The 12,473-nt window shown below is 34.8% G+C and overlaps 1 protein-coding gene across 3 annotated transcripts; it reads right to left on the bottom strand.

Annotated features, from left to right (window-relative positions):
• Positions 1-916: 916 nt before the first annotated feature.
• Positions 917-4,903, bottom strand: LOC135076854 (glutathione S-transferase 1-1-like). 3 transcript variants are annotated; one of them, XM_063971323.1, is made up of 7 exons: positions 4,559-4,893; positions 3,780-3,897; positions 2,953-3,133; positions 2,616-2,674; positions 2,239-2,380; positions 1,579-1,743; positions 917-1,141 (listed from the first exon to the last, which is right to left on the bottom strand). In XM_063971323.1, the coding sequence occupies exons 2-7, from the start codon at positions 3,830-3,832 to the stop codon at positions 995-997; spliced, it is 747 nt and encodes a 248-aa protein (XP_063827393.1). In that variant the 5' UTR covers positions 3,833-3,897; positions 4,559-4,893; the 3' UTR covers positions 917-994. The 3 variants fall into 3 exon arrangements, with proteins under 3 accessions (XP_063827393.1, XP_063827394.1, XP_063827395.1); XM_063971324.1 differs by having other exon boundaries at positions 3,780-3,849; XM_063971325.1 differs by lacking the exon at positions 3,780-3,897 and having other exon boundaries at positions 4,559-4,903.
• Positions 4,904-12,473: the final 7,570 nt, after the last annotated feature.

The raw sequence follows: 12,473 nt of genomic DNA, 5'->3' as shown, positions 1-12,473 counted from the left end.
TCTTGGATTTGATTCTCAGATGAGACACAAAACTGGGAAGTAACTTTAATTGTTCCCAGTTTGGTTACATTTACAAGCTTGGATCAACCAGATTCCAAAAAAAAGAAAAATAATTCTGAACTTGAGAGGGTTGATATTCCTTGACATTCAGATTCATAACAACGAGTTGTATTGCCACATGGACGAAGAAGTAGGTAGATGGAAAGAACAATAAATTATGCTAATTTTTGTAGCATAATACTGTCCTATCGCATTGTCAGTCTTTAGCCATCACTGTTTAAGTCGATGGATACCCAGAATCACTTTCTAGTGAATATAATGACCAGTTATCGTGTAACTAAACACCTGCGGATGTATGTCATTAGTTTAGCACTCATTAACACCTACTTATTAGTCATTTACTAATGATTTAAATGTTTTCGTTACTTGACATCGACTTGAAAAACAATGAATGTTTAACTTCTGTGAACTATAGGTGTTATTATGCCAGGATTTAAACTTAAATAAGCAGCCTAGGTGACTAACGTTTCAATTAGGTAGGTATACGATACATACAGGCACAAATCGCAGTGAATTTTATTGCAGGTAAATTGGAAAGTGTGTAATTACATCCGAATCCTTCATTCTCAATAGTTCTATTGAACAGTTCTACCGTTAACAGCCTTTCAGGATTTTTCCTGCGTCTGACTTGCCTGCTCTGAGAATGAAGGAATTTGTTTTCAATTTGCTTACTTCCGATTTATCTACTGCTGTCCTACAAGTAACGCAATTTTGCCTTCCCAACCTGTCCGGCCAGCGTGGGGAGTGTAGACCAAATCCTCCATTTGCCTCTGTGGTGAATTAAAGAGGCTCGTGCTCCTGCTGTGGAGACTAAATGTCCTGATGATGAACACAATTTTGATACAACATAAACAACTTTAATTCATAATAATTCGATTTATTAGACCAAATGATTTAACAGAAAGAATATTCATTACATATTTTAATTATATCCTTAACTAGCATGGCTCTTCAGGAACTGAGCCAGCATTTGTGCACCAGCAACGTCTATTTCTTCATAGCCGTATGGTGCTAGGGCTTTTTTCGTGTTCCCGAACCATTTCACCACATTCTCGTATTTGCTGAAGTCGTATTCGAAGGCCTGTAAGCACAGAAAACAGACTTTAGCACTACTTAACAAGGACACTTTTGTTTCAGGCATCTTCTTTAGCTCGTACATTATTTCAGGGTATGGTATCTAAGGCACCTGTTAATGGATGTTGGCTGATATTATACCTATACCTAATAATTCCTTACAGATAGTTTTTGACTACGAATAAGCCTTTATAATAAGAAATGACTTTACGCAGTGTGTCGTGAATCGTGATCATGGCATATTGTGTTCAGATGTTACTATTTCTATTCTCGCACGCTATGACACGTTAAATTTTATATCATTTTTTGTCAAGTATTGTAAAAATCACTTGACGAGATGTTAGTGCTAGCCGAATGAGATCATCAAATAGCAATAGATACTAGGATGATGAAGGCTTAAAACCAGGAGTGACAGAAACAAACCTTAGTGTTCAAAATACACACCTCCAAATTAGTGAATGTGACAATCATGGATATATCAGCGAGTGTCAAGTTGTCTCCAGCGACGAATGCCTTGCCATCTAACATGGTGTTCAGCCAGTCGATGGCTTCGTTCAGTTTGCTTGCTTTCTCTTCATCCATAGGTACACCCTTAAAAATCATGGGACCCTGGAAAAAAATATAAAAAAAATAGACAAAATAGTACCATTTGAAAACAAATTATATTTTAAGAAAACATTTTTAAACAAATATCCTTAAAACTTAATTTATCAGCTCTCCATTTCAATAACAAAGAGAATCACATTCTTGTTAGTGTTATACATTTCTTATCGGGCTAGGTCCACCTGGAAGTGTGTTTATTACTTCGTTACCTAATAATTAACTCCATTTTCTTGGTAATAAATAGGTACTGAACTAATTTTTCTGTATAATCCGAAGGAAAACTGAATGAGAATGCCTTATGGCATTAAGTTCAAACAATCACCATGAATTTTACCCGCAGGCAAGTTTGTCAAAGAAGACCTATGCTTTCAGACAATGTAACCATGTTCTTCAATTAGAGACATTGTATCAGTACTAACATTTGCCACCAGCAGGGTTTCAGCCTTGAACCTCAGCCTACTACTAATCTAAACAACCTTTTAACAAATGCAAGGAACTTACGTAAAGGTTGATGTATCTCATGAAGAGAGTGGACAGGTCAAACTGAAGCCGCTGGTCAACCACTGCCCTCAGACGAGGGTTTTTGGGGTAGAGAGCGTCATCACGCCCGTACGCGTTCACGAAGTATGTCATGATGGCACGACTGGAAAGGAATTAAATACAAGAGACAGTTAAAAATCAATCGGATGATATCAGTACAGTTTTCTTACAGTGTGCACAACTTCTTAGTAAATTATGACACCAAATTATAGCATAGCATATTATTTACTATTTCTCAGTAATAGCTGGTTAGGTACTTAGTTTTCCTCGTGAATATCGCTTCTGAATACTACATATTTGCACACACTTTTATGATCAAACAAGGGATAGTGTCTTACCTTTCCCACAAAATAAATCCACTGTCATCCATTGTTGGGATAGTGTGTTGTGGGTTCATCTGTAATCAAAATAACAGATTTTAAATGTTACGAGTAGGTATCACCTGCCGTTGTAACGTGCCTTAAACAGCTACTCCACTAAATAATTATCTTCAATGCCAGTCACATCACCTAAGGAAGTTCTATACACAGCAAATCTACCCACCCTTACGATCTATCGATTTACCCATAATGAGATAATCTTCAATAGCCATGACCCATAATTAATTTATTATTATTATGCACATTAGAAAGTTCTAGGTTACAAGCTAGACTTACAAGAGCTACCGATACCCACCTTGACAAACTCCGGTGATAGATGTTCGCCCTCCATCAAGTTAGTGACAGACAGTTCCAGCTCTATCCCAAGGGCCCTGGCTGTCATTATCACCGCTCTGCAGGGGGGAGAGGGGGGCAGATAATACAGCTTGATGGGCTGGGTCGGCATCTTGCTGCTCTTCGCCCGGGCCACAGCGTTGCTGGAAGAAGACATTGACCTTTAATCCTGAGCTGATGATGGAATTGATAGGTTAGAGTGCGCTTCAACACTAGGCAGTGTGGGTTAGTTTTTATGGACACGTATAATTTACCAATTTGCGACATCTTCATTGTTTACAAACAGTTTTTATTGACATGATTACATAGACACAGATACCATCAACAAGAATTTATACAAAACAGGTCTGGTGTTTTAGAAGGTTTCACTAAAAATATAATGCAGATCATTTTCTGATAATATTTTTAACATGTTTGCCTTTGTCTTTTCAATCCCCTCCACGAGTCAAGTCCCATACGATTCCATTTGCGTGACTTATATTCTTTATCCACATGATTTATGGTCACTGTAAGTTTTAGGACTAAGTTCTCCCTGCGCGACCTTGACTCCTATTTTGGATCACGGCCGTCTAAAGGTCATGACTGTTCGAAATCCTACTTCCTATGTTCTACTAAAGCTACTTAACGTAAACATTGCTAAAAATATTGTTCAGGCGTTTAATCTCCGGCGTCGCTAGACAGATCTCGCTAAAGACCACTATTAAAATATCACACAGTGAATGTAGCGAAATTAATTAGGTTATTCATGCATTTCACAAAACCCACACCAGTGATCAATATTGAACTCACCCTATATTACTTATAAGAACTACTATCGACAGGAGACAGACGAAAAACTTCATGTTTACTGAAGTATAATCTGGTAGGTATATGTATAGTTATTAATACGGTGATAGCCAATCAGTACCTAGTAAAATGTAATTTATTAGAAAACACAATAACATTGGGAACAATATTCACTAAACAATAAAACATAGGTACGGCTAATTTGGGAACCTCTTTCTTTTTGGAGTTAGTTTAAAATAACCGCAACACGCCCGTAAAGTTTTCACAAATCACTAATTCTGTATTGTATAAATTAAACAAGGTAATCACCAACTAATCTGTGACATTACTCGTAAGTGCGAGTAGAGGTCAAAGGTAAACACAGGTTTGTATTGTTAAAACGCGCACGCAACATAGCAATACATAATTTACTAAAAGCTATATTTTTCACGCACGAGTAATTGTAATGATCGATCTTTCATAGAATCTATACCTACTGAGTTATTACAAATTCCCTAATAAATACATAATATATTAACAATATTTTATTTTATTTATCAATAATTTATTTTGTACAAAACAAAAAGCAACAAAGGGAACAAAGAAACTTAAAATCGAATCAGAACTTTCAGTAATTATTTTATGCGGGTATTTTAGCTAGACGTACTTTTCCTCTTTAAATGATGATTAATATTATACAGAATAGGTATGAGATACGAATTTATAATATGTAGGTATAATAAAACCTCTAACTAAAAACACAATAAGTTTTCTTTGTCATCCATCTCAATTTTCAGACTCACTTAGCAACTTGAACTTTCTCGGCGATCGTTTTGTCCATACATTGGCCCAGTTTGAATGAACTGAATCACTTATATCAATCAAAACAATATCGAAACGATTTTGAACTAGTACTTAAATCAATTAGCAATGGAAAATTAACAATTGAAACTCGCGGGTTTTTCACCAAGCACGGCAGGACTGCGAGTGATGAGATTTATAACAACGCGCGTTATTATGGGGCTGTTATGGTTATGGTGGCCATAGTAACGATGGGCGGGTCGTATTAGAACTCCAAGTCACTGTGACATCGCAATCATATTTCCCAGGGTCGCGTCCAGAGGTAGAATACTTTAAAACTAAAATTATTGCTATTTAAAGATCCAGACATTCTTTAACTGACACCAAAATGAAGCTCTAGGAAAAGTAGAGACCGTGATAATATTGCTACGTCCACAAAAGTTGGAAACTACAATATAATAGAGTAGAACTAATCGAATCGAATATTATTATCGAATCGAAATGACACATTGTCTAGTGGCCACAGTGGTTACCCCACGCTTTCCAGGATCTCATGTGCAGTTCAAGAAACTAGACATAAGTAATGTCTAGTTTCTTGAACTGTACATGCCTGTTATCTTAGATTGTTTTTTAACAAACTAAAAAGGTATTTTTTTCACTTATACTGCAAATAATTAATGTGCTAGCTAAGCGATCTGCCATATATTTAACAGGACATCAAGCTTTACTGAAATAGAGGTAGGTACCTCTGTATTTACATTCAAGAAGCATACTGGCAATTCAAATTAGCGTAATTTCAGACTGAAGAAGATTACACACAATTTTATAAGTAAACATAACTGTTTGGTGCATTCATCATATAAGTATGAGGTATTCTAATGTTACTTAACTATTAGAATAATCACTAACTACTACCTTTTCAGCTTAAAGTAGTTTATATTTTTGATGGTTGAAAGGGCTGACAATAATACTCGGATACTTGAATACTTCCTTATATTTTACTATAAATTTCAGTTTCAGAGAAAGAGGCGTCTTCCATACGTACGACCACAGAGCAAGAGACAATTTCTCTTTTTTTTTCTAGCGTTTGGATATTATGATTGGATACACAACATATCTCCATAAGATTGTTGATTCGAAATCTTAGTATGAAGTAAGGACACCTATCCTTACCAAGGCCAATTGGTCAAATGTTATATACGATTGTGTTTATAGCTCGGATACGTTTTGAAAATCGATAAATAAATACCTATACGAGTATTTTCAAAAAGTTCCCGAGCAATAAACGCTTTATAACCTTTATGACTTTATCGAATAAAATTTCCATCTGATTAACAGTAACTACGAATTATAAATAGCATGTCACCATAAACATCGTTGGCAACGTGCATTTAGTATCATGCTATCATCGCATGACATACGGTTTCAGTCAAGGCCTAACTATATGATGTTTACGTGATTTTTGTTAAATTCCCTCAAGTATCCTCTCATAGAAGTCACCCATAAACCATTAAGAAATATCATAGTTCTTGAGATAGAATTTCATCACACTAACTCACATTATAAAGGCGAAAATTTGTGAGTGTGTATGTTTCTTACTTCTTCAGGTCTAGGCTAGAACGATTTTAATAAAATTTGGTATGGAGTTAGCCGACACTCTGGCTGGATTAATACATGGGCTAAGTACGTTTTACCGCAGGTAACGCCGCGGGGCACAGCTGGTTTAAGCAATAAGGCAGACATGCAACTTTTAATTTTATGCCAACCTGAATGGCTCCATCTTGTTCAATGCCTTCAACAGCTTCTTGCAGAGAAGAACATAGGTACATAACAGATTACGGTAGTTTTGAGTACTTTAGCTTGCACTTCTTAACCTTGATCTAGGTCATGAATTAAATGATCCTAATAAAATGAACTGAACTGATCCTTAAAAAACGAAACTACTTTACTGTTTTACTAGCTCAATTTATAAAATAAGCTTTATTACTAACTTCTGGCTAGGCAAGGTAATACAGAAAATCTTAATCGGTTGTTGAAACAATATTAATCAGATGCTGATAACCTCTGCATATTATATGTACCTATAGCAAAGCGTAACGCGAATATTACTACCAGTTTTAATTAAACTGACTCTGATTAGCTGCGTACTTGTAGCAATTTTGTGGTTGACTAGTAACGGTTGGAAGAGTTATATTAATAATTGCTTCAAGGATTAAACCTATATTTTACGGGTGTAGTTACAAAGTATTTTATATAGGAATCCCAAACCTATCTGGGCACCATACTTCCATAATAGATCAAATCCTCCATTTCCATCTGGTGAACTAGAGAAGGTCGCTCTCCTGCAATGGGGATCAAATGACCTGTTGATGATGATGGTGGTATTATGTCCACAATTTTATGGTTCAAAAGGAACATACTTATTGTATTTTTTTCTTCAAGTAGTTATTCTATAGGTTGTTATTTCCAATCGGTTTATTAGTACAGTGAACAACCGACAAATTGCAAGCAATTCCAAGTAATTGCATGATTCAACCAACATCATCTCATTAGTAAATTTAATAAGTGACCATTACCTCGTATTGTACTCGTACAGTCATAGAACGTGACGACAGAATATGTATTTAGTATGTCATTATTCGAAGAATATTTTTATAGCCTAGATTCGTTAGGTATAACATACCTATTTTAATACAGAATGTTTATGTACACCACATTTACTATTGAAATAAAGCGACTGATTAATTGTCCTGAGGTCATGACTGTCTTCGTCCATTTTATGAAGTTAAGATATTTTACCAAACAAAAACATATAAGTAACCCTAGATTTTGGTATTTCTAACCCTAGATTCTGATATTTCAATTTAGAGACCATATAGGAAACCAACGATGAAATTAAACGTTATTTTTGGTGAGGATCGATCAATATTAATTCCTGTTCAATACTAATTTAATGCGACTTAAAATGGAATTTATAAGCAGAAGAATAATACAAATCAATAAAAACACGAATACAAAATAATTTATTGAGACGAATCACAAATCACATCTTGAAGATTCATACTTATTCCCCTCTCTACTTCTCAATGTCGACATGAGCATAACTGGTACTTACGTATTAACATAATCTTAAGACTATTTTGGTACACGTTTTAAATATTAACCTCTATCAGAACTAAGGATACAATTATAACGACGAGCACAATGATTCACTTATCGTCTAGCACTTCCACAGTAGATGCACTGCTTGCATTGTCATTGTCTTTGTCCTTTTGTTCTGTTACATTTTCTTCTTCTTTCTTATTCGGTGTTTCAGCAATATCAGTCTTCAAGGAATTTATCGTGCCCTGATCCTCCACATTATCCTGGCCCTCGCTCTGGCTGATCTTCATCTTTTTGCTCTTAGTGTTGCCCATCTTCAACCAACTTCACATAAAACTGTTCCAATCCACGGGATAATCCAGCAGATAGCGGATTATAATTAAAGTACAACGTTTGATAAACGTGATAACGGAGCGGCGGGCAAAGTGAAAGCGAATCAACAACTGGCGTCAAGATTGTTAGTCAAAACATATAAATGCAGTCACCTATATGATAAGGCGGCAATGACACATTTGCCCGTACGTAAGGACGATGGCACATAAAGCTGAACACTGAGGGATTTTATTCAATGGTAATAAGGACGATTTTGCAACAAAATGTAAAGCCTGATGTGCTGTCGAATGTTCGTTACATTGACCGGATGGAAGTTCGTCATACATTGCGGACCGCATGAGCGTATAGCGAATTGGCGACGCAAATGGAGTGATAACAAAATGCGAGATGTTGCAAAAGTTTTAAACGTCGGTCTATTCTAATTAAACATTGTAGAATGAATCGGTCTTGTCATTGAGTTTCTTTGTATGACTACTTACTTTGTTTTTTGATGAATAAGAACCGGTTAGGTACTTTTTCTTGAAATACTACAGTGAAGACTAAAATAAAAACATTTCGAGAAATAGTATAAGAGTGAAAAAGCCACACTCTGACATCATTTTGAAGTACATTTACAAATTAACATAACATCTGTGCAAATAGAATATTCAAGAAAGTATAATAAAGATTTAACATACTAGTAAGTAACTAATAGTTACCTGCTTACTTTTTTAAAATAAAATGTAGGTACTTTCTTATGACAGTGACAATGGTCTGTCATATCCTCAATAAACATACCCTCTTTTTTGCAAAGTGGTAAATTAATAACACGCCCAGCCCAGATTCCATAACTAATTGCGACAGCATTATACAATGACGTCATTGATAACAGCCATGCTCGTACACCATGAGGCAAATTGGAGGATATTCTAAATATAGAATTCGTTGTGAAGTTAGACCTTTATGTGCCAGCCAACAACAAGGATTAATATAGGAAGACGCGACTCATGAGTCATGCGCACAGCTCAATGACACGACATGCAGTGACTTCACCGAATAAACACAACAAGTTCATCTCTTGAGAAACGATGCATCCTCTACTAAACTATCTAGATGATAACAGTACCTACAAATCAGCACGAATAGAAATAGCAAAAAAAGGCTGAATACCTAACATTAGCATTTAATTGATCCTGGGTCAAAATAATAAGAGATGACTAGTAAATAAAAATCAAAAGTAAGCCAAATATTTACGATATCAGCATTCATTCCAACATTGGGATATAACACCAAGGCACCTAAAGTAATCTGATCATTCATCATCATCTAATCCTTTAATGCTAAAATAGTTGATATCTACCGATAACTAAACTTGATAGTTATTCTGTCTGCCACAATACTTTATCCTAGATTAGGGCCATGTCAACATTTTGATGGTATTTCTTCTAATTCACAAAAAACCCCGAATTTCATAAACTACAGCACGCAATGACGCTTATTGATTAACGACAATAATTAATAAGTGATACAATCTATGTTGATGATGTCCTAAATTTTATGACCTTATAATTATCAAAATTACATTATTCTCATTACTGATGACCTACCAAGGGCAGAAGTATTTATAGGAACATTTTAACGTCAATAAATCACATCGATATACTTTCTTGTGTCAGCACGTCACGCAATCTGATAAAACAACCTCAAGGTAAATTTTATTTATTTGCTATCATTGTAATGGTGTTTTTCTTTTTCGAAAAGGGGTTCTATTTTCTTTTGTTTTATTTCTTTTACTTTCTTTTGTGCCAGTTTCTTTTTTATCTAATGTTTTGTTGTTTTCTAATTCTATATCAAATTCTTTTATGTTTCCAGACAATGTCGAAGCTAGTGTTCGTGGCACTTTTGGCTGTATTCGCCATGGCAAATGCTCGAGGAATTATCGCAGAAGGCAACGATACAAAAAATAATGTAAGTTCACATTCTAACGTCCCTGTAACCCCTAACCAACATTGTTGTTATATCGGCGAACTGTATAAAAACAATGTGAGATTCAATTGCTAGAAATAGCGGCAGCGGTGACCCTCGGGTGTTATGATGTTATCAAAATTGCAGTAGTACGATAAACTGCGTTAAGCATGTTTATCTTTGATTCGATCCTTATACTCGTAGAACTTTTTTTAGATGCCTTGGATCTGGGCTATTTTCTGGTTTTATGGTTAAAATTATTTGTCTAGATTAATTTTGTATTCATTCATTATTTTAAATAAAATTTGCGTTTTTCACAGGATATTGTCTCACTTGAAAAAGAAAGCAGAGTTTTGCTGGAAGTACCGTAAGTAAATCAATTTTACTGAAAAAAATCTTTATTGATTTTATAGATTTTTGTCGTCATCTTTTTTTTTGTTCATAATTAGGACCTAATGAATCTTTATTTTTCTTTTACAGATTGATTGGAAAATTAATTTACAAATCATTCAAAGTTGTATGGTTTTTGCTAACTACATTCTGCTCAGTGGTCGACTTTAAATTGGTTAGTATGCCTTTTGTCTTCACTTATCTTATAATTCTATCTGTTACTTTGCTTGGTGATAATATTGTTGAGTCAAGAACGAAACGTCGTCACCGAACACGGTCATTGCAATTTAATACTTACCAAGATCTTTGATAAGCTTTTTAGAAATGAATGCAATTTTTGGAAATAAATTCAATACTTATTTGGTAATAAAATAATTATGCAATATTTGGAAATAAATGCAATATTCGCTTATAATTTGTTTTTTATCTTTCAGGCGGCTTTGGCGCTCGCTGTGAATCTGGCCCTCTACCTCTTTAGCAACTGCTATCCTCTGATTGCAGGGGCAGTCCTCATGTTCGGATTCTGTAAGGTGACTGGTCTATGTAACAAACATTATATCTATGAGAAAACAGATTCATTGGCGTATGCTTCTGACCATTTGGATTTGGGAACGTTGAAGTATGGAGACCTATAAAGACCAGTTATGCCTTTAGATTAAGACTAATTTATTTGACGACTGATGTACATAGTTAAATACAAGTGTTAGCCATATTTAATTTATTAAAATAAACGTTTAAACGATATTTGATCCTTTTATTGTTATAAATAGCTATCTTAATAAAACTTTTCACTTTGCACTTTGCATTTAAAAATATTGAGTTAAGTAGGAACTTAACTCAATATTTTTTCTTTAAATTAGGCAACATTAAAAAATTATTAGGGGATGGGTGATCGTTCTACCTACATAATAGGTACGATTATGTTCTGCACTGCATTCTATTACTCATTTAATGAATCACTCATTCATCTATGACGTGCATCCAATGATACGTCTAAATAACGTCAATTCTTACATAGCTCATTGGAAAGAGATTAATTCTCCACTTTAGTAAAAGATGAAGTGGTTGTTGTATGCAAATGTATCTCTGACTCAGCAGAGCACTCAAAATACAAAACTGTATAGGTAATACTTTCCTAAGGAATAATACAAGTGAAGCATATTAAATATACCTACTGTGCTGCACATAGACTTCACAAAATCACAGCTACCAGATATTTTTGTAGAAAGAGACCCTTTGTAATTATTATCGACCATTCGGATCTCCAACAGATCACTTTAATGAAATAACATTACTTCATCTTATTACTTCGTGAGAAATACCCATACTTGCTTAATGCTAAACTATCTGAATTAATAATTTTAAACTCCGTAACTCTAGCTGTCTGTTAGGTTTTTTAATACTAAGGCTGGGTTGCACCATCTTACTTTAACTTTGACAAACGTCAAAAATCTGTCAAACTCCATACAAAAACCACCGGTTATCGTTATACACTCGGCATCAAATAAATCGCACCTCCCTCGACAAGCACTTATCAAACGTATGCATCCCCACTTCCCACCAACATTGGTACCATTTGAAAGCCTAGTCCTAAACTTCATTTCATTAAAGGAAAGGTTTTAACCCCAAAAATGTGTCTTTACAAGGATCCAGAGTCACTTATTTAAAAAACAGGTAGTTACGCTATAGCCATTTTTATGACTATAAAACTGTTAAGTTGGGATTAATCGCTATCCATCTGTTAAAGAGGACACGTGAGATCTTTATTTGGTTTTATAATAAATAATAAAAATTGGTCTAATTGATCCCAGAGGTGAACTATTTTCAAGTCACATTTATGGTATAATATGTTAATCATTTATTTAGAAATGAAATGTATTTTTCTTTAATGATATTTATTGGGCTTTCAAATAACACCAATATTGTTGGGGTACCATTGATTGTGTCAGAAGAAAATCTTTAAAGTTCGCGTCGCGGAAGGTGCGGTTTATTTGATGTTGAGTGTAGTTACGGTCAAAGTTAGGTTTAGGTGGTGCAACTCAGCCTTAGATTGGACTTCACAAGAGGAAATTACTTAAAGGATGAAAGAAGAAATTAAGTGCGAGACAAAATGTTTCTATAAGATTCTGAAATCTTATCACATGAAGC

The sequence above is a fragment of the Ostrinia nubilalis genome, chromosome 12, assembly GCF_963855985.1.
Source record: "Ostrinia nubilalis chromosome 12, ilOstNubi1.1, whole genome shotgun sequence".
NCBI classification, from domain to species: domain Eukaryota; kingdom Metazoa; phylum Arthropoda; class Insecta; order Lepidoptera; family Crambidae; genus Ostrinia; species Ostrinia nubilalis.
The sequence above is the reverse complement of the archived record's forward strand: the minus strand, read 5'-3'. Positions and strand labels throughout refer to the sequence as shown.